Source organism: Sprattus sprattus (assembly GCF_963457725.1).
Source record: "Sprattus sprattus genome assembly, chromosome: 9".
In the NCBI taxonomy this organism is placed as follows: domain Eukaryota; kingdom Metazoa; phylum Chordata; class Actinopteri; order Clupeiformes; family Clupeidae; genus Sprattus; species Sprattus sprattus.
In genome coordinates, this window is record NC_137928.1 from 31,038,295 (window position 1) to 31,061,567 (window position 23,273).

The 23,273-nt window shown below is 42.7% G+C and overlaps 1 protein-coding gene across 1 annotated transcript; it reads right to left on the reverse strand.

Moving 5' to 3' along the window:
* Positions 1 to 424: 424 nt before the first annotated feature.
* Positions 425 to 3,171, reverse strand: samsn1a (SAM domain, SH3 domain and nuclear localisation signals 1a). The gene is made up of 6 exons (XM_080844233.1): positions 3,090 to 3,171; positions 2,659 to 2,761; positions 2,166 to 2,317; positions 1,702 to 1,914; positions 1,380 to 1,530; positions 425 to 822 (listed from the first exon to the last, which is right to left on the reverse strand). The coding sequence occupies exons 1-6, from the start codon at positions 3,159 to 3,161 to the stop codon at positions 680 to 682; spliced, it is 834 nt and encodes a 277-aa protein (XP_080700359.1). The 5' UTR covers positions 3,162 to 3,171; the 3' UTR covers positions 425 to 679.
* Positions 3,172 to 23,273: the final 20,102 nt, after the last annotated feature.

Consider the following 23,273-nt stretch of genomic DNA (forward strand, 5'->3'; position numbering starts at 1 on the left):
ATTTTGATGTTTCCACCGGCATTCATGATCTATAAATGTCATCTTCCAAACACTTTTTGCACTCATGCAGCCCCATATCAGCACACTCCCACCTCCATGCTTCACTGTATGGACTATGCACTCACTGTGGTGGACCTGGTCAAGTTCACCCCAAACATGCTGGACCCAATCTGAGTCAAACAGCCCTTTGGCACAAAACTGCAAAATTCAACTCTGCTACAGAACACGAGGAGAAGCCTGATGAATACATATTTGGTCAGATAAGTGGACAAATGGCAAGTATTCATGGTAAATATTTTATTGGTTTTATTATGTTGTTCAGGTTGACTATGTACACTGATTAAATATATTACGATAAAACGTTAATAAAAAAAGAGAGCCTCTCTCTGTCATTCACACACACACACACACACACACACACACTCACACACAAACCTTTTCACAGTCAATCTGAAAAAAAAGATATTTGTAACAGACAATGTTGACTCCATTCAAGGTGATTTGGAAAAATAAAAAAACATAAAACATCTAATAGGCTTACTCATGTTTTGTAAACGCAGACCACTCATGGCCATCTGAATTGAATAAAGACCATGAGAACATGACTGGGGACACACGTGCTAAATTAATTATAGAATATACAAGGGCATAGCCATGGATAGCAAGCGACATGTCATCATCAGTGTTCCGGAGCATCAGGTGTTGCTGGGTGACCTTCCACATCATCCTTGCTGTCGGAACACTCTGATGGAATAAAACAGCCAGAGTCCCGCGGGCAGTCATTCGTCTCTTCGTCCTCTTTATCATTGTTGCGGTCATCACCTGATGGTGGTAAATAAATGTGATATATTAAAAATACACACTGGGATTCCCAAACGGACACCTGTCTGTTAATTCCATCTCGGGCTGATAAATGAGGTTAGTCACAGCATACCCCTAATGGCTTTTAGCTTAATGAAATTACTGGCTGTCTCGGAGGCTCATAGCAGCATGTTTACTAAAACAACCCATAGAGTTGGCCCACACAAATGCCACCTGTTTCCACATTAGATGAACGGAACAATTTTGCTGACCTAAATTTAAGCCCAAAAAAGCCCTGTATGACTGATATCTGTGCTGAGTAAGTGGATACTGTCTAGGCAGAGGAGCAGATGTGGTATCCAGGTCTTAGCCTACACTGTCTAAGCTGTTTTGCATTCACAGCTAAAAAAAAGATCTAAGGAAATAGTTGCTCTTTGCAAGCAGTTTCACTCTAGGTTGTGGTGTGTCCACAATGACTGAAAACCTGATGAACACATGTAGGCCTAGATTGCACTATAAAATCAGTTTTTTCCATTCCATAAAATGGACGTCATGACTATCAGATATCGGCCTCTCACCTCCTACTTCATAGTAGACGTTAGCGACAGCAAGCAGCCGTCGCCGATGTTCAGGATCAGTGATGTTAAGTTCTGTAAGGTGTTTCTCTTGTAGATGTATCAAGTCATCAGCCGTTTGGTAGCCATTCAGTAGCAGTGAAGAGGCATACTCCTTTGAATCAGAGAGGAGGGAATGGTTGGGATTTTAGTATTAGCATTTGCAAGGTAATGATCCTCACCTAAATATAGAATTAAAGGGTTTAATCTCATTATGGGGGTGAGCCGTTTATTTCACAGTAATATTAATTATTTTAGTTTAGTTATTGACCTTGTAAGCACTCACCTCTAATTGCAGCCGTTCAAGTAGTTCCAGGAGGGTTGTGGGTCGTGACCTTTTGGAAAGTCTCTGAGGCCTTATCTTGGGAGTGTCTTCGTCTTTCTCTTTTTCAGGAAGCATGTCGACATAGATGAACTTAAAGTTTCCCACTCTGTTGTTAAGCATGCCTGTCCATATGCCCATAGGGGGTTTACTTATGACGCTTATAATGTCTCCGACCTGTGAGGGCAAATTCAAGTGCTTAAAAAACAGACACAAATGCAAATACAAAGAAACAAGCAACTGAACTTCAACAGCTCTTTGACAGTCTGGCAAATTCCATCAGACCATCTATTACCAATGCCGAAGCAGATTTTATGGCTCTCATATATGAGGTGATAATTAGTGTGCAATGTTGTTGGCAGGTCTACCTTGAGCTTTATCTCATATATGAGGTGATAATTAGTGTGCAATGTTGTTGGCAGGTCTACCTTGAGCTTGAGGGAGTCTGTGTCATAGGGGCTTGGAACGAAGTCTGTGTGTACCCGGGCTCGTCCGCAGACCTGGCCAGAGTAGGGCAGCTCCTCCTCCAGTCTCAGGCTGTCTCTGTTGCTGGAGCGATCAGAGCTGCTTACCACACCACCTGAGCCAGTAACACAAGAGGCAGTAACACATGAGCCAGTAACACACGAGGCAGGCACACGGCTATGATAACACTCACCACACCACCTGAGCCAGTAACACAAGAGGCAGTAACACATGAGCCAGTAACACACGAGGCAGGCACACGGCTATGATAACACTCACCACACCACCTGAGCCAGTAACACATGAGGCAGGCACACGGCTATGATAACACTGGCTCAGATGTGTTGGAATAGAGATAGTCAAAAGGCTTTTGAAAGGTCTTTAAACCTGATCGCTATGATGTTAACAACAGCAGTGATTGAGTGTGTAAGGTATGTGATGGAGATGCACACTTACTGGTAGAACTCTGTCCGCTGTACAGACTCTCTGAAGAGTCACTCGGCTTATCGCTAGGACTGATCTCTTTTTCTTCCTCTTGATCTTTGTCTGTCTCGCCAACCTGGAGAAGTGATTGAAATGGATTCAAAAAAAGAAAGAAAACCTTTGACAGAATTTAAAGCGGCCATTGCTTTGTATGTTATTGTGACATTTGTATATTTCTTCACAAATAGAATATTAACAAACCTTACATTTATGTTTATGGTATATGGTGTTTTTAGTTCTGTAATTTCCATTGTCCATTAGCTAATTCAGTTGACCACATGTATGTTCCTTTACCTATTCAGCAACACGTGTACTTCCCCATTACTGTTGAATTTGTACTTTTGACATGCTGTTCCCAATCTGTCATAATATCAGATTCAGATCAGATTGAGTGAGTCACTCACCATGTCCTCTGAGAGATTCTTGGCACATTTCCTGCCCATCTTGAGGCGCATGGTAAGAGATATGGCCCTCATCTTCTTACTCAAAGTCCCCTGTCTGCCTGGCTCACAATCCTCAGGAGTGGAGTTTCCCTCATCAAGCTGGGTCATGAGCAGACACGCAAAGACAAAACGCAAAACGCAATTAACACAAACATATGTACACAAACACTCTACAACTTATACAGTGCATGACTCATAAACACACACAACAAGTATACATTCACACTTATCAACATCTACATACACAAACATATATCTATAAGTACAAATATACCTGCATATAAATGAGCACAATGTTTTCATCTTAGACAAAAAGGGAAAATGGAAGCCTACGCATTGAGGTTTATGCTCTCATAGTATATGTTTCTACAACTCAAGTTATAAATCTTAGACAATATGCTTACCATAGCTGTTGCATTTTCCTGAGGTTTCACTGCTGGTGGTTGGTGTTTGTCAAACCTTCCAAAGCTGGTGGATCGCTGTGTGAAATGTGCCAAAGATTAGAAAATGCTCAGTTCTACAGTAGAAGTGCAAAAACTTCCAAAATGTTTCTAGTATCTCTTCTACTCAAACTCTTTTCTAAAGTGGAATAGATTCACACTGCCTCGGTTGAGTTGTTATAGGATCCTTTCAATGCTGTCTATCTTCTAAAGATTGACAGCTGCTTATCACAACGGCCAAAAAAAGAAGGCAGCAAACCCCACAATCCTAGTCAATTTAAGCACTCGCTCACAACCATTGGACACTAAGAATCAATTTGCCTTCATTTGACCACCAGATTTCACCCGTTGCTAAAGATTCACTGGTCTCGGATGGTTTGGGATCTCAGGTCATCACCATTTCATCCATTTTAATGCAACACAGATACAGTGGAAGTTGATGGTGTTTCAGAAGTTCAATTTGAACATCCAGTATTTTGAATATAGACAGACTTGCATAAGTCTCATTTTGACCTACCTTTGGTTTCAGGCTTTTGGGTTTGTCAGACACACTTGAAGCGGCCCTTTGGAGCATTGTTGAGGAGTTGAAGGTTTAAAAAAAAAAAAAAAAAACACTGTCCCTGTCTGTTAAAGAGCACGTTGACCATTGAACACCAAATAGAAATGGAACTCTTCAGTGGAACTAGAGTCTCTGTTTGATGGCTTCCTCAAATGAAACAGGAAGTCATGTCACACTTCTGTCTGTTATGGGGTTTCAGAGAGGAAACACTAAGTGCTTGGGTGTGCAGTTTGTGCTCTGTGTTGAGCAAGTTCTTATGCTGTCATTTCTAGGAAGATGGATATCTGCAATTTACAATAAGAGTTACTGCCAAATTAATTGGATGTAGTCTCACATTGTAGTGGAAAATCATTATTAAACTACTACAACTAGTATTAGTATTATTTGTATTATTATTATTATTATGATTAGTATTGTTGGAAGTAGTATTTATAGTAGTAGTAGTGGTGGTAGATTTAATTTGTCTATTAAAATAATATTTTTTAAATGTGTCAGATGTCTTTGGAAGATTCCTGAAAAAAGGACTTTTTGCATCATAGCAAACTTTCCTTTCTCTTTTAATTGTGATTGCAAAACTTCAGACTTGGCATTTGAGGAACAGGAAGTTTCATCTTCTGAATGACACACAGACCAGAAGGAAGCGGAAAGTCACTGATAGATGCGCAACATGGGTTAGCAACAAGCTATTTTGATTACCAGTGCATGTTCATTTGGTAATTTCATAACTGTGCACAGACCTAAGTGCCTTCGAGGGTGGACCCTTTTGGCATTTAAAAGAAAGCCACCATCTTCTACCCATTGTTTTGTCCCATCTTCAACACCAGCTCCAGCCAGCCAACATCCCAAACGTGGGGTGGCCGCCTTGGTCCCTCACAGGTATCAATACTTTTCTCTTGTGTTTCTGTTGTGTGGCTGAGACACTTTTGCCATTAAACTCTGAATATTTATTGACTTGGCGAGAAAATGCTTTGAAGACGATCTTAATGTTTTTGGTCTATTGATTGAAGTGCAGATCCAGTGTGTTCTTTTCTCCACCACATGGGTGGCAAAGGGACTTTTTGCCCTAAAGAAATGAGCCTACCCATTCCTACAAACCTCTTAACTTACCTTTCCATTATCATTTCTCCAATCATTTCCCTATTATCTCCCTCTGGAACGAAATACTGTTTTCTGATTGGCTAATGGGGTGTACATTAAGTTCGTATAGATGGACACCTTGGACGTAGTCCCAGTAGAAACGTTAAATCGCCGTTCCATATCAATGCTCTTGAATGGTTACCATTGACAACCAACGTAACGTTTATTTTTTGACAGCTAGGATAATTTGAACCAAGATGGCGGCGTGTTGGGACAAGTTAGTGGGCAATGTTTTATGTCAATTAAGCTATCTACACGACTTTTTATACGTCTAAATTTACTCGGTTAGTTGTTTATGTTCTACACAAATGTTGCAGAGTATAGGAATTCTTAACTGAAACTCTCGAATATTATTTGTAGGCGGCTGTTAGCGCTTAGAAAAAAAAAAACATTGTAACAGATGGTAGCTCACACGGCTAACTAGCCTTCGACCAAAATTACTAAACTTGACCTCCCTGTTGCTCTGTCCAACTTCACCATCAACGGAAACGTGGAGTTCAACTGTAAATAGTAAAACCTTATGAACAATACCTGTGTCCGTGTGTCCGCTTACTTTACAGAGGTGAGCTCATGAGTGTCACTTTGCAGCAACGCCTGGGGAAACTAAAGGTCCGGTTCCACGCACTACTTTCTCACTACTTTCTCTAACGGGAGCACTAGGCTTCAAATCAAGAATTCATCAGGTTATTATGCATATTAAATTTCCTAAAGATAAAGGAAATTCTAAATAATAATAATAAAAACATTTTTGGATGTTGTAAACGGGAGATAAGCGGGATAACGGCCTCCGAGCTGTCCAGTTATGGTGTTCGCGTCGTGGTGTTCTTTGCCCCGCAGCGTCCATTAAATTCGTATAACTGGACAGCTCGTCGGCCGTTATCCCTTACATATCTTATGTTGCTTGCTTTCATTTGCATAATACCATGACGTCACACACTTAACACACAAGTCGTTGCCTTAACAAATTTGGACCCATTATGTTGTAACCACTGACTCTACTGGTCTATGAGACTACTCTTGTCTGTTTTATTTACTGAAGGGTTTATATTGCATTAATGTTTAGGCAAATGAGGCCCTTGTCTTTTACTTTCACAGGACAAATCTGTTCATTTCCTTATACCAATGACTTTTCATCTCTTCATCTCATCATTTAGCAAAGATGAAAGCAGGGAAGTTGATCATCATTTGTGTTTGTTTGCCATGTAAAGCAAACCCAGTACCTTGAGCCTATAAGATATGTACATGGAGGTGACCCAGCCAGGCCACTGGTCCCCAGAACACCCTATGGACAATGGCATGACCTAATCCACTGTGCAATCAGGCATGCTGGAGTCGCAATCCAGGATTAAGGCTTTTAATCTATCTGGCTGCACCATAACACACAAACATAAAGTGCACATGCTCATCGTTCATGAAAGAACAGTGTTCACCATGATGAACACAAACCAGATTACTCTAGGAATCTAGGAAGATTGTCAACTTAAAAGCAGAAAGTGTGCTGAGCTGCACCTTCACTCAGGAACATAGCAAAACCTAACAAAGGGAAACAAGTGGAATTGACTCTTTATTGCTTACTTTTGAGGCTTGGAGATCCACATCTGTGACCGAGTGAACCATACTGGCATGGACGGGTCCGTCTCTCCTTAAGCGTCTGTCTTGGTCTGTTTTGGTCCACTCCTTGCCCGTGGGCAGTGTGAGGTCTTGGGAGTATACACGGTGATCAGTGTTGGGTCTCCGGCAGGTGTGGTACGAGGGACACCAGGCTTGGGTCCCCTCAGTTGGGGCACTCCAGCTCTGGCGCTCCCTGGAGCCTGGGGCCTTGCCGCCATCTCGGAGGTCCAGTCTGTGGATGCCGTTCTCTGTGGTCGGTGGGGGCACCTCCACACCTCTGCATGCAGCTGGGCTTGGGCCACGACCATTTGAGTGACCTTTACCTGCAGACAGAAACCATTAGGCTGCATTTTTATTTTATTAAGGGCATTGTTCATACCTGGATTTCTTTCGTACTGTACATGAAAAATCACAAAATGAACACCCATATCTTTTTTATTCACATTTAAATATTTAATATCATTGCTATTGAAAATAATTGAAAAGATGTTCAGATATTGTGTTCTTTGGGGCACCTGTGGACTTGCTTATGCTTCTTGGTCGGACATTTCCACTCCCTTTCTTCCCAGCCTTTTGACTTCTCCTGATGGTTCCTCTTGGCTGTCTTATTTGCTTTTTGTTTGTGACAGTCTAGTGATTAAAAGGTCAAAAATAAAAATACATGTCATTAGATGGCACCAGAGGGCTGACTGTAACAGAGTCCCAACACAGCCAACCTTTCATTCTGTCAGGTGCCAGTCTTTGCCAGGCTGTCTGTCCAAGTCTTGGCATGAGCCACATGGTAGGTACCATTTGGCCTGGTAGATCTTTGCCTTTGCCAGTACTCAATGGAACAGACAAAAATGAAGGATAGAGTGCCAGCTCCACTTATATCCAGTACATGTACACACACACACACACACACACACACACACACACACAGTCACACAGACACACACACACACACACACACACACACACACACACACACACACACACACACACTCACTCACTCACACACACACACACACACACACACACACACACACACACACACACTCACACTCACACTCACACACACACACACACACACACAGTCTTATTCACTCTCTCCTTCTCCCCCCCCCCCCCCCCCCGCCCCTTCTCAACATGTACTGTGAGGATTAACAAGTCAGTACAGGAGAACCCTCTCTCCCTTTCTCTGCACCATCTGCCCAGCATTTACACCCAGCATCTGCCCTAAGTGATTACCCCCATTTAGGGCAACAAGCATGCCTAGGGGAGAGGGGGGTGAGAGGGGGGCCGTGGCTAGAGGAGGCGGTGGCAGGATGAGGAACTCACCGGATCTCTCTCTCTGCCATTTTGAAGCTGTTGGTTGGGGTCCTGTTCCTCATAACAGACGATCCGGGAGCCACACAAGAAAAACACAAATGAGCTTGTTGCACTCGTTGGGTCTGAGCAAGCAGTATTTCTCTTACTTAAGACAAGGGCTCACCTTCACTGGCCCTGAATTCTTCAGGTGTAGGTTTTCATGTGATGTCCTGTGGTCTAACTGTTTCAGAGAGGTTGCCGGCTCTAATCATTTGAAAAAGACATTAAAACCAACATTATTTTTCCATAAAATATTCATGGTTTGTCCGTTTATTTTTGACCACTACGAATGAGATATGAATGTGCTTTATTTTCAGTATTATCAGTATTTAAATATAAAACAAAGGAAACATCCAGACTAACACCCAGTTTCTTTGAAATGATGTTGTATATGTAATCAGGACTAAAACACAAAGGGGAAGGATTACGTAATGAGTGAACTGTGCCATAAGGGACTCCACTAGACCAGCACGAGTCCTGTTAGTGCGGCACAGCCATGTCTGCTGAATCAGGGGAAAAGTCCCCCGTGTTCAGCAGGGAAATCACTTCCCCTTGATGAGTGCTGCTTAGTCCACAGAGCTTCATTATGGAAAGTGTCTGCCTGCCTTTGGTTGCCATTGGATACAGGATTTGTTCCCTTCTATTCAGCTCATGTTGGTGAGAATTAAAGACCTAAAGATGTATGTCTGTTTCTGTACGTCCGCATGGTCAGTGTTTTGGTGGTCCGACCCAGCGACCCAGTTTAGGATCGGTTGTGTTTCAGGGTAAGCTGTGATTTGGGCTCATGTCGGGAGGCTCCATTGCAGAATCTGTTTGCTCAGAAAGTCCATCTGTCACCTGATTAATCCTGCACATGACAGCCAAGTGCCTTAAGAAACACTCTCAGAACTGATGTCTGCCTGCCTCTTCTATCGCCTCCACGGAGGATTTGGTGCCATTGCCATTCCAGTTTCACCTGGCCATCAATACTATAAATACTATGCTATACTATTTTATCTGGCCAGCAATACTATAAATACTACACTCTACTTTTGCTTGTGGGCGTGAAGAGAAACGCTCAGATCCTCAGAGCATTTACCTTCATTCGGATTGTTCTTGATGTGGAGTAAATCATTTACCTTCATTCGGATTGTTCTTGATATGGAGTAAATCATTTAACTTCATTCTGATTGTTCTTGATGTGGAGTAAATCATTTACCTTCATTCTGATTGTTCTTGATATGGAGTAAATCATTTAACTTCATTCTGATTGGTCTTGATGTGGAGTAAATCATTTACCTCCATTCTGATTGGTCTTGATGTGGAGTAAATCATTTACCTTCATTCTGATTGGTCTTGATGTGGAGTAAATCATTTACCTTCATTCTGATTGGTCTTGATGTGGAGGACATCTTCTGGGTTTCTGGCGGGGAGCCAGAGTGGGGGACCATTACTGCTGGAGGCGTTATCTTCAGGAAGGAAAAAAAGCAAAACCATTATATTCTGATTTGCTGATGAGCTGCAGCACGTCACATGACCCTCAGAGCACACAGATGAAGCACATTTGCTGCCCAGACAACAAGTAGGTTACAATGTCTGGATTACCCCTCCCTTTATCTAGTAAATGTGTGTGTGCAACCTTGTGTGGCAGACCTCAGCCAGTAGAAGTAAGTGACTTGATTACAGACCCCTTTTTCTTTTCTATGGTCAACGTCCACAGTACCAAAATAAGTCTATTTTCTTTTTTCAAACTAAAAATGAATGTTCATTATTTGTGCCTATGTGGACAGTTCTGGAACACCAGAGAGCAGCTGTGTACTTGCCAACACTACCGTGTTTGTTCTGAATTACAAGGCCATCTCCCAGCACCCTCCAGTTTTGTTGTTTCTCCTGGGAAACTCAGGGGAAATCTGGGAAATGTTCCCGTCCCTCAAACTTTATTATGAATAATCATCATACACGGATCCATAGACTTTGTATGTTGGTCTTACCTTACTCAAGATGCCAGATTTTCTATTAAACACAATTTACGCACACAATCCACACACTACAAGCAATTTCAACCCATCTTTAACTGCAACCCGTAACCCACAACCCACTCTATGTGTAGGCAGGTTGGCCAGTTGCCGAATGAATAAGCTGGCTAATTTAGATGCTGTTTAAATGCCAGGGCAGGACAGGAAACTTAAATGTTGGCAGGTATTTGTTTGCAATATTTGATTATTCTGGCGAAGATTTTAATCTCTTTTTAGCAGTGTACATTTTTCAACAAACCTGCTCTTAATAACTTTCCCGAAGTAGCCAATTTGAACAGATTAGCTTGAATTCACTGTACATACCTAGTGCTTCATTGTCAGATACAGAGTGTGACATCATCTCTCTGGAAACAAAAACATAAATGAGTTCATACAGAAACATCCCTGTCATCATAAAAACACACAAACATATGGCCACGAACTTGAGTCCTCCCTCCTACTCTGAACATACAGTATGGGGTCTGTCTATATGTGCAGAGAGGAGAGGACATTGCATGCCCTACAGAGGCTAGAGTCTGTCCTCTCAGCTAAAGGGGCCAGCATGCTTCTGCTACGGTGTCACATTGTTGTGTAAATGTTGTGTAAATGTACTCATAGCAATTCATGCTCCCTAAAAGGTTGCCTGGGTTGCAAAGCAATTCACCTCCAGAACAATAGGTAATTTGCTCTGCAGATAGAAAACAGTTTCCCTAACAGAAAGTCTGAAGCTTGAAGTTATTTTCAAACCTTTATCTCGTAACATTCGTTTCACATAGCATTGCATGTTTAAACTGTGATAGAAAATACGTTAGCTTAATGCTAATGTATAGGGGAAATTCCATTGAGACCGCGCTAGGTATTAGCATCAATTAATTCACGTTAATGTTTTTGTATAGGAGCCTGACATTTGCTCGGCAGATAGATAACAGGTTCTCTAACAGAAAGTCTAAAGGTTGAAGTTCTTTCAAACCTTAACTTGGGAAGCACTGTAAAACTGAGTAGGCATGCAGAACACATTTTAGAAATCTCATGTCGTAACATTCGTTTCACATAGCATTGCATATTTAAACTGTGATAGAAACTACGTTAGCTTAATGCTAACGTATAGGGGAAATTCCATAGAGGCCGCGCTAGCGAATAGCATATTCATCAAAATAAACAATTCAAACTAACTTCGGTTCATTACAAGTGGTTTCGGTTCATTACGATGGGTTATAATCATCCAGACAGGACGTAGTCAACCCACCAGCAGACCAATCACAGCCTTGCAGGCTGCGAGGCTTGTGTAAATGTTGTTGAAAATGTTGTTGAAGTCTAGAAAAATCAGCCGACGCACGCAAGGCGTGAAAAGGGGCTTGCAAGGGCCTCTTGTGCCTGCGCTTGCGCCTCTGAGCATAAATTACGCTTAAGTGAGAGCCAACCTTCCCATGGTTAACTACCCCATGCAGGTTAACTGCCCCATGCAGGTTTGCTGTGATCTGTAGCAGCTGGGGTCAGTGCAGCCTTTGCTGCTGATCTGAAGTGCTTTTAAGTGGATGTGGGGAGAGGCTTAAGCTCTCACTGGGTCACCCTGTCATGTCAGCTTTTACACTGAAGGGACTTTTAGTGGGGCTTCTTTACACTGAAGGGACTTTTAGTGGGGCATCTTTACTTTCCATGGTGCTTATCCACCCCATGGAAGGTTATAGTATGTGAGTCAAACATCCTTCTTCATCTAGAAAGATCTAGAAGAGCATTTGCATTTTTCTGAGCCCTCAACAGTCAGACAGGGATATTTAAATGGATGAGCCGAATCCACTTAAAATGCTTGTGTGAGGAACATGCACTTAGCAATTCCATAAATGTGTTTTTTTCTGTGGTTCAAATTCCAAACAGCTTTGCAGTAAGACAGCCAATACACCAACAACCCATTTTAATGAACATTATCCATGCTTTTAGTTTGAAAGAAATGCCAGGAATTCTGTGCTCTACCTAATGCAGCTTTGCTGGTCCCTCCCATCTCATCCTTAAGAGCACGGTACTGGGTATAAATAGACAGATGCTTGAAAGCTTAGAGTGTAAAGACTATATAGGATCGAGCGGCAGGATTCAAGCAAAGAGCCTCAACCATAGGTATTATCTCCTAGAGGATCCAGGGTCTTTGGGACCATTTTGCTCCCATGGTGTACAAGGCACAACACTTTCACTCCCCCATAGCCCTGAAGCACTGAATAAAGTGTCTAAGCACAGTAGGCCAAGCTCACCTTCTCGTCTTCTTCTTTGAGGCATGGGTGAGATCCTGGGAAAAAGAGGAAATGTGGTCAGAATTTGTGCTTATGTTACTACCAGTTATGTTACTACAGTTTGTCATTTTGAACATCAGGTTATGTGAGTGTGCAGTGGATTTGTTGGTCCTGCACAGACTGTAGAAACTGTGGGTGTGGTGACGGACTGATTTAAAGATTTCTGGTGTAACACTATAGACGTCATGTATTGCACAGGCCGTCTCATGGCACAGATGTTAACTTAAAGTAAAGAAAACAGTCAATCAAGTGACATCTTGCAAGAGTAGTTGTGTGCCCGCTGACTGCTGGAGTTCCTGTCTGTGATGAGTATGTCGTAGCGGAGCTGTCAGAGGTGTGCTGGTACCGTTGAACTGGAGTGCCGAGACGCATGCCACTTATTGTTGTCGTCCAGCAAAGCGGCATGACTGCGGGATCTGGTGGGGATGCTGTACACCTCTGTGTTACTGGAGTCTGGTACTGCCTCATACAGACTATCCAGAGAACCCTCCTGCACAGGACACACCAGCACAGAGATTAGGACTGCGATGCTGTTCCTCTCAGGATCATACCAATGTTAATCAATGTTATTAGTGTGTAGCATGGTTGCTCAGAGAGGTAGAGCTCCAGGCAACACGGTCCTCTCTCAGAGAATGTTATCTGTTGTTTGATGGATGGTGGAGGACAGTAGTGGTGTTGGCTGTTATTACTAGTTAATTGTTCTTTTTAACCTGCCTCATTGTAAGTATGCCCCCCTCTCTCTACCCCTGTAGATATTGCTTTGATTTTAGGAGACAGTCAGCAAATCACAAAAATCTTCTATTACTTGTTTATGCAGTTTCACTCAGAATACCCTGCATTTACAGAGGAGTGAAGAAGTGTATAGGAATGAATCTCTATATGTTGTTTACTAATTTCTCCAAATTATATTTGATTTCACATAACTACATGGTTATCCACGAGTGATGGACAATATAAATCAACTCATGTGGCTCTATGCAACTTCATTCAGAGTCATATCCAGGTCTTGAAAGGGATCCAAAAGACTCCGGTGATATTAATCCTGATTCATGCCAAACATAGCCAGCATCTGTCAGGGGTTTGGACTTTACACTATGCCATTTGACCACCATGCACACGTTGCCCTCTTTCTATGAAAACATCCTTATGCTCTTATTGACATATCTTCTATGAAAACATCTTTACACTCTTATTGACATATCTTCTATGAAAACATCCTAATACTCTTATTGACATATCTTCTATGAAAACATCTTTACACTCTTATTGACATATCTTCTATGAAAACATCCTAATACTCTTATTGACATATCTTCTATGAAAACATCATTCTACTCTTATTGACATATCTTCTATGAAAACATCCTTATACTCTTATTGACATATCTTATATGAAAACATCTTTACACTCTTATTGACATATCTTTCTATGAAAACATCCTTATGCTCTTATTGACATATCTTCTATGAAAACATCTTTACACTCTTATTGACATATCTTCTATGAAAACATCCTAATACTCTTATTGACATATCTTCTATGAAAACATCTTTACACTCTTATTGACATATCTTATATGAAAACATCCTTATACTCTTATTGACATATCTTCTATGAAAACATCTTTACACTCTTATTGACATATCTTCTATGAAACATCCTTGTACTCTCTTTTTGACATATCTTCTATGAAAACATCCTTATACTCTTAATGACATATCTTCTATGCAGACATTACGGAACAGTCAGTCATTGTCCCTCTGATGTATTTGATGACAAAACTAATGAACCATGTGTAAAATGTGTTCAAATGAACACCATGTATTGTTCTGCCTAGATGATACTGTTATGGATACATATTAAATGATAACACATGTGAAACATGATCACATATAGTTTCAGTATGCTAAAGAAGACAAACAGCCACACTGAGATAGCAGACAAACATAGTGCATATACCTACTCAAACTCAAACTCCCCTACTCCCCTCACTCCCCTCACTCTCTCCTCCTCCATGATTCCCCCCTCATTCTCTTTCTCTCCCTCTCTAACTACATGGCTGTAGCTCTCTCCTCCTCCATGATTCCCCCCTCATTCTCTTTCTCTCCCTCTCTAACTACATGGCTGTAGCTCTCTACTCCTCCATGATTCCCCCCCTCATTCGCTTTCTCTCCCTATCTAACTCTAACTACATGGCTGTTGTACTCCTGGGGGGAGTCAGCAGCAGACAACACAACCAGACAAAATGTTGATCTTACCAGAGAGAAGCAGAAGAGATTCATTCTGACAGAAGAGGAGACCAGGTTGGAAGTGAAGAGAGAGATGGGGTTAGCTCCACGCGACCACCAGCTCAGCTCAGCTCAGCTCAGCACACACACACTCACACACACACAGACACACACAGACACACACACACACACACACACACACACACACACACACACACACACACACACACACACACACACACACATTCACAAACAATAGCCGCACTGAGCAGACAGCCAACAGCTGCACCCTGTGCTGAAGGCTGACTGCTCCAGATTAATACTAAATGAAATCCCTGCCGTAATCCAATAGATGGAGAGGGACCATCCCCACACGGGACAGATTTCACTGCAGAAGCCCCTCAGCTTCCAGCACTCCTAGTCTGATAACAAGTAAACAAGCCTCAAGTGCTGCTGAATGAGTCTGATGAACTCAGACAAGAGGCACCCAGCACAACGCACAGGGAGGATTACTATAGAAGGTAAGTTCAACTATTTATCAATACTCCAGTTCACCAACCTAAAGGCTCCAACCCTAGAGAGCTCTTTTAGTTTGATGCCATGTGCAGTGACAGTCAGCATTACTGACACGTGAGTCAAGCTGAATGTTACCCTGATGTCTACCCATAATTAATCATTTTCACAAAATAGATCATTTGGGTTGGTAATGTTTCTTCCAGTGTGCAGTACCACACATACAATGTTAATAGACAAGACTATAGACTATTTCCTTGTAGCTGACATGAAAACATCCTTCAGTACATCCATGTGCAGTATACATTATTCAGCCACCACTAAACATCTACTGGCTTCACTGCAGAGCAGCCTGAAAACCCTCCTCAAATTCTCTTAAAAAAAAGATGATTTCATCAGGGACTCATTGTCAGAGCAGCTTACTTTGATAGATGATAAATCACTAGAGTTCAACCAAAATGAGATTCAGGAAAGAGTTAATCCAATTGACATGAACCATTTGACACGAGCCATGTGACCACGGCGCTTCACCCGAGCCATGTGTGTGTGTGTGCGTGCGTGCGTGCGTGCGTGCGTGCGTGCGTGCGTGCGTTCGTGCGTGCGCGTGTGTGTGTGTGTCCGTGTGTGTGTGTGTGTGTGTGTGTGTGTGTGTGTGTGTATGTGTGTGTGTATGTGTGTGTGTTTGTGTGTAAATACTGTATGTGTGTGTGTGTGTGTGTGTGTGTGTGTGTGTGTGTGTGTGTGTTTGTGTGTATATATGTGTGTGTGTTTGTGTGTGTGTGTGTGTGTGTGTGTGTGTGTATGTGTGTGTTTGTGTGTAAATACTGTATGTGTGTGTGTGTGTGTGTGTGTGTGTTTGTGTGTATATATGTGTGTGTGTGTGTGTGTGTGTGTGTGTGTATGTGTGTGTTTGTGTGTAAATACTGTATGTGTGTGTGTGTGTGTGTGTGTGTTTGTGTGTATATATGTGTGTGTGTTTGTGTGTTTGTGTGTGTGTGTGTTGCAGGGTTATTATCGTAAACTGAAAAAATAAATAAGATGAAACTAAAACTAAAATGGTTTGAGGTTATTTCTGTAAACTCAAATAAAATAAACTACCTGAAGATGTAGATTAAAACATCTTTTTATCACTTAAGAAACATTGCTAAGGTGCAAACGTTTCTCGCTCAGGCTGACACCGAAAGACTGATTCACGCACTCTCTTTTGTCTGGTCTACCAAAAAAAGCCATTAGTCAACTACAAACAATACAGAATGCAGCAGCGCGAGTCCTCACTAAAACAAGACGGAGAGCGCACATCACACCAGTATTAAAATCCCTGCACTGGTTACCTAGTTAGTTCTAGAATAGATTTCAAGATTCTCCTACTAGTCTATAAATCACTCCATAGTCAAGCACCTGAATATATAACAGACATGCTCTCAAGGTACACACCCAGTAGAACCCTGAGGTCCTCCGGCACTGATCTCCTAATAGTACCAAAAGCCAGGACTAAGAGACATGGGAGAGCAGCTTTTAGCTTCTATGCCCCCAGCCTTTGGAATACTCTGCCAGAATACCTAAGAATGGCTGAAACGGTTGATACATTTAAACATACACTCAAGACATACCTCTTTGATCTGGCTTATCACTCACTGTAAAAATGTATTAATTTAAATTTGAAACATTTATTTATTTACGAATCCGTGTCTCTTCACAAGTGTTTGTAACCCCCAATTAAGTACCGCTACATCAAATGTGTTTCCTGTTTGCCGAGTGGATGCATGTACGGCCCCGGCAAACAGAACACAATAGAAAACAAAATGCCCTGTTGTCATGTGATGCCCTGTTGTCATGTGATGCTCTGTTGTCATGTGATGCCCTGTTGACATGTGATGCCCTGTTGACATGTGATGCCCTGTTATCATGTAAAATGTATCTACTTTACATTTATGGAACGTTTACTTATTTATCTATCTATGTCTCTTTACAAGTATTTGTAACCCCCCCCCCCCCCCCCCCCCCCCCTTTATTTCCCTTCTTTCCTAATGTGAGGCGCATTGTGTTACCTTTGTGTATGAAATGCGCCGTACAAATAAAGTTTGATTTGATTTGATTTGATTTAGAACTAAAACAAATGGAAACTAATAATGACTGCTAAAAATCTAATCTGAAATAACGTTTCAAGACGCGGACGTCAAATCCATTCAAGGTTTCATGTCAGGACGCTAACTAATTAAAGTGGGCCTTATTATCAGGTGAAGAAGTCAGATATGACAGGGAGAAAACGTGGGAGTCCTATGCGGGACTATTTTGAATTGAATAGTGGAAGCAGTTCAAGAAAATGCATGCTCAATTCAGGTAACAGCATCTGTGGCGTAAAAGTTGAGCTGGAACTCGAGCTGGCGTAACACAACGATGCAGCGGGGAACTGATTCTGACCTGTGATAGTGGATTATGTACCCATAGATTCACAAGAAAGTCTGTCATGTTGTGCCGTCATGTTTCTACAGTAGCTCAGAATGGACATACTAAACCACTGGCTCTAGAGAGGCCCCTGCGTTTGTGGCGACGGACAGCCACCATAAATCCTCATACACAGGTTACCACTAGATGCCACTAAATAGATTGGACTAGATGCCACTAGTTAGCCAGCAGGCATCTGAGCTATGCCATAATGAGAGCAAATCATGTTTTTACAGTAGCAGTCCAATACACGATTATAAAGTAGGCTAAGTTAGGAAGACAATGTTCCAATCAAGTGATTTCTCTAACGTGATCTGTTTCACAGTACATCCTCTGTCACCGTCTCACGCTCTGCATTTCTGAGGTTCACTTCTGTTTATGTCTATTGATGCTTTCTGTACGTTTAGCGATGAGCTGCTGCCTGGCACACTCTATGATGGCACAGCTTTCTTGAGTGGTCATACCATGGATGAGTCTGCGGGCACCCCTGAGGAAACCCCTCTATTGTAATCAGATTAAATAGAAACATATTGGATACAACAAAATGGATAACTAATATAACCTTGGTGTGTTGGTGTAACAGAGTTAGAAATATAGTCTGATTATATATGACAATTAATATATTAAACAATTAGTAACTGGTGGTGCTGTACCGTAGCCAGGCAGAGGCAGTATGCTTGACTGCGGGTAGGTCTACTTTGAAAAGCACTCTCTGCAATTAATTTAGTTGCCTGAAGGAAAATGTCATCTTTGTTGAAAACATGAATGCATTATTTGTACTGTGTATTTAGGTATTGTACATTGTGATGATTTTGGTAAAATTTTAGCTGCTTGCAAAATGTACTGTTTGTATTAATATGTACTGTGATTTCCTCATACAGTTTTTTGTTAAGTTAATGATTTTTTTTTATCATTAGCGTATTGGAATGGCAATTAGCTGTCAGGTTTGCTAGCTAACATCATTCCTCACATTCCATTCTCCACGTGGCGCTCAGATTCTTTCTGTAAACATTTCTCTTTATGTCATTATTTAAAGGGCAGAAGCAGTATGCTTGACTACAGTGTTTCAGATGCCATTGCTGCATTAGCATGTGTGGATGTCTGGCTGCGTCTGCCTTTGGGTGTTTTTGGAAGTTTAAATGGAAACACCAATAAAGTCCACAGACAATGCTATGCACAAGACACCTGTCCCAGTGGCTATGTGCATTGGTTGAGCAAGTGTGATAACAGACAGACTTGTGTGTGTGTGTGTGTGTGTGTGTGTGTGTGTGTGTGTGTGTGTGACAGCAGTGTTTTTGGAGCCCCTCTGAGTTGAGCTTGCTGCTGACAGATGTAGGTCAAGCCTGAGAGACTGAAGCAGACAGCAGGACACGGTGTGTGGGGAAAACACACACACACACTCACACACACACACACACATGCACGCGCAGACATACACACACACACACACACACACACGCACTCACACACACACACACACGCACTCACACACACACACACACACACACACACACACACACACACAACCTGACCTTAGCGTGAAATGGCCACATCCATTCAAAAACGAATGGAATACCATATTTTGAACACGCCAGCCAATTAAATATGGGGTGATACTGATATTGCAGGATATAAATATATTGATATTGGTAATTATCATATGCATAACATATGCATCTATACAACATACCGTATTGGTACAAAAAATTATATGATAAATCAGAATATGTCTGAGCTCAGCTTTCCAGTCTTTCCAAACACACACCTATACACAGCCTAAGGTAATTACCTCAAACACTTGCTCATGTTTACCAAGTCCCACTGCATGAAATGTGGGATTTACGACAGTCTTTGACCCTGTGTATTGCCGTAGAAGCCCACATTGGTGTGAAAGCCCCCCCACCCCTTCCCCGTGGCCAGGCTAGGTTTTGTTTTGTTAATTAAATTGACCTGGATTGAAAACAACTCCACCCACCCCCCCCCCCCCCCCCCCCCCCCCCACCCGCCTTTTAAACACATACCACCATAAACATGTGAGATAATTTGACAAGAGACATTGAAAGACAGCTAACTCACTGCTTCGTCAAATAAGAGAGATCAACTATATATATATATATATATATATATATATATATATATATATATATATATCTGGAAACCACTTACAGATTCCGATTAGCTAAATTTGCGTCTGGATGGAAAGGTGTTATCTTTCCCCATCCCACCCATGCTAAGCCATTTCTAGCATAACATGCGATCTACCGTGGAAAACAGAAGGCAGGCGATTTGTTTTTATCAGTTCTCACCACACAACGACGTCTCATCTTTGCTCCTTGAATGTCCAGTGGTGTAGTCCAGTGTATACGCAGGTATACGGAGTAGGCTATACCCACTGATTTTTCAGTCAGCATTGGGTATACCCACTTCTCAAAACAGGGTGTTTATCCTGTGCTGTATGAATAAATAAAGAGTATGCCCACTTCTCCAGGGACCACTCCACCACTGTGAATGTCGATGTAATGGTATGGTGTTATTGAAACTTACTACGTGTAAAAAAGACTAGAAATTGAACGTTTATTATTCGAGTCTAAAGTTTCTAATGTTGCCTCGGGCGCCTTTACGTGAACATAATTAAAACGTCACATAAGTCCACTAAACAATTCCCAATTCGCACGCTCCAGTAACAGAACAGAAATACCCCAGAAGAGGGGTACTTGGTACTTGGTCGCACCGACGAGCTAGTTTCTCACCAGCAAAGGTGGCTAAGCGGATAGCACCATTAGGTACACAGTACCACTAACCTGAAGAGTGCAGGTTCAAATGTCGCGAAGCTCGCGTAAAATCTACCTGAAAAGACACAGGTTAGATATTTACGAGTGGCAAACATGTCCCAAGTTGCGAAATGACCATCTCAATATCAGAGTAAGCCCTACTCTGTATAATTACATGCCAAAAGTGAATCTCAAGAACATTACAGAGAGGAAGCTCTGGAATATGAGTGGAACAGCCTCGAAAGTACATTGGAAGCCTCGAAGTCTGAAACTGAAAGGCAAAGCAAGATGATATGCCCGAAATCAAAACCCTGAAGACAGAACTCTGAAAACGGAAGGCGAATCAAGAGATGTGATAACCCCTGAGCAAAACCCAAATGACAGAATATTAATTAAATTATCATCGTGTACATTTTAATTTCGTTTTTATGGGGCAATAGCTGTAAATGGGAGGGGATACGTTTTGTCAGTTGAAAGCTGACCTATACAGAATCTCATTCCATCTCATCACAAGACGTTTTAATTCAATTCCTTGTCGTTTTCAACCAATGGCTGCAGCAGGGTGTGTGTGGCTAGACTGCTGACAGTCAATATGCTAATAAGAGCATTTCGCACCTCTGTCAGCGGGAGGTGAGAATGCTAAACACATCGGGCCCCCCTCCCCTCTCAGGTTCCTTTCCGGGAAATTCCGTTCGTATGCGGCAGACGGATACTTCGGGGGAATGTCCGCGATCAGCCAGGAATGGTGATCATTCGCGGCTGTATCACAGCGTATACGGGCCCGATAATCTTGCTTTTTGTGCAGTGTCCATTGGACAATGTGCTATTAACTCATGCAGTGGACTCTCGTTCAGTGAACTAATGCTTGTTAGGGATGTATTGTTGTTATTGTGTACTGTGTTTATGTTTATGTATGTGGCATAACAATATGGTGATTGGAGATGGGACTAACTAAAGCATGACTACGCCACCCTGGGAGTTGCACCCAGGGAAATAGTTGGAGTTAAACTAGTACACACACTAGGGGCACACAGGTTCGTCAACTGAGGAAGCTGGAGACGTGTTTCCATAAATAAAAAATATGTTTTATTAATCCACAAATATCAAACACAGAAGTTGGTAACAGTAGGGGACAGACAAGGAACGACACAGGTACAACAAAATGAACACAACACAACACAGACACTGGACTGAGGCTTACCAGTCAGGCAGGGGTATTTAAATAGCGGTGAATTACCTCCAGGAGATCACAGCAAACGTGCACTGCTCACACCAAATGCACACACACACAGAAACCTAGTGAAGGGTACGTAGAAAATAAAGGTTACGACCGTAACCCCGGTTCTCTGATAACATTAGTGAGGTATCTCACTATGGGACACGCCCCCTCGCGAGTTCCCCAGAAGGCATATATCATTACGCCAGCCAATAGTCTTTGGCTGGCCGTCTGACGCAAGCGACGTGGAGGAGGTACTTCCTCCCCCCTTATAATCCGCGGCGCAGCGTCAGAGCCTCAGTCTAGCTAACCAACCTCTTCTCGCCACAGGCAAGGAGGGCGGTCTGGTGAGATACCTCACTCATGTTATCAGAGAACCGGGGTTACGGTCGTAACCTTTAGTTCTCTTTCTAACATTCGTTCGGTATCTCACTATGGGATATTGTGACTCCCGGATTGCCAGACAGGCTTGCGATCCCCATCAATGAGTCAGTGCGCCCCGCTACCAGGCATCTCAGTGCCTAACACTGAATGCGCCAAGGTCGGGGCTGTGACATCAAGTCTGTAAAACTTGACAAACGTTGTTGGATTCGCCCAACACGCTGCCAAGCACACATCTTCAATGGGGAAACCCTGAAATAAAGCCCACGAAGCCAACATTCCACGAGTGAGCTCGTAAACCAGCTGGGGGTTGCAACCCCTTGGTGGTATAGGCCAGGGCAATAGCTGCCACGATCCATTGCCACGATAGCCACTGCTTAGTGAGCGGTCTTCCTGGTGTGACTTCGCACAAGACATGTGCGGACGGCACGACAGTGACGGATTGAAAACCCTCGGAATGAACGCTGGGTTGGGTTTTAGTACAACCTTCGTGTCACCCGGAGAAAATTGCATACATGCTGGATTCACAGACAATGCGTGAATATCGCTTACGCGTTTAGCCGTAGATAAGGCCACCAACAAAGCCGTCTTAAGTGGGAGCACTTTAAGATCCAACTGCTGTAATGGCTCGAAGGGAGGGCGAGACAGGACATCCAAAACCATAGGTAGATCCCATGAAGGGGCCAGTGGTTTAGAGACCGGGCGGAGACGTCGCGCTCCTTTCATAAACTGACGTATGAGAGGGTGCTGGCCCGCAGTTTTGTCCCCAAAGCCTACATGGCATGCCAAGATGGCAGCAAGGTAAACTTTGACAGTGGAGAAGGACTTGTTCTTATCCAGTCTTGTAGGAACGTAAGGATAACGTCCACAGAGCACTGGAAGGCTACAGTCCCTGTTTTAATGCACCAATCATTAAATACACGCCACTTGGTGAAATATCTCCCCGCCCGCTTGGGATAGCAGGTCCCTGCGGAGCGGCAGTGGCCACGGCGGGGAACGGAGTAACGGGATGATTTCCGCTAGCCAGGTTTTCCCTGGCCAGCGCGGGGCTATCAGGATAAGTGAGAGGCCCCGTTCCCGCACCCTGGCGAGTGTTGGAGTGATCAGTTCCAACGGAGGGAAGGCGTAGAGTAGAACGTATGGCCACTGATGTGCCAACGCATCTATTCCTAGCGGAGCATTCTGATCGCGTAGGGAGAAAAACATCGGACATTGCG

Coding starts and splice junctions, on each gene's coding strand:
- samsn1a (XM_080844233.1), bottom strand. CDS start 3,161: ATGAGGGCCATATCTCTTACCATGCGCCTCAAGATGGGCAGGAAATGT. Junction 2,762..3,089: donor AGAATCTCTCAGAGGACATG/GTGAGTGACTCA, acceptor TCACTTCTCCAG/GTTGGCGAGACAGACAAAGA. Junction 2,318..2,658: donor CAGCGGACAGAGTTCTACCA/GTAAGTGTGCAT, acceptor TTACTGGCTCAG/GTGGTGTGGTAAGCAGCTCT.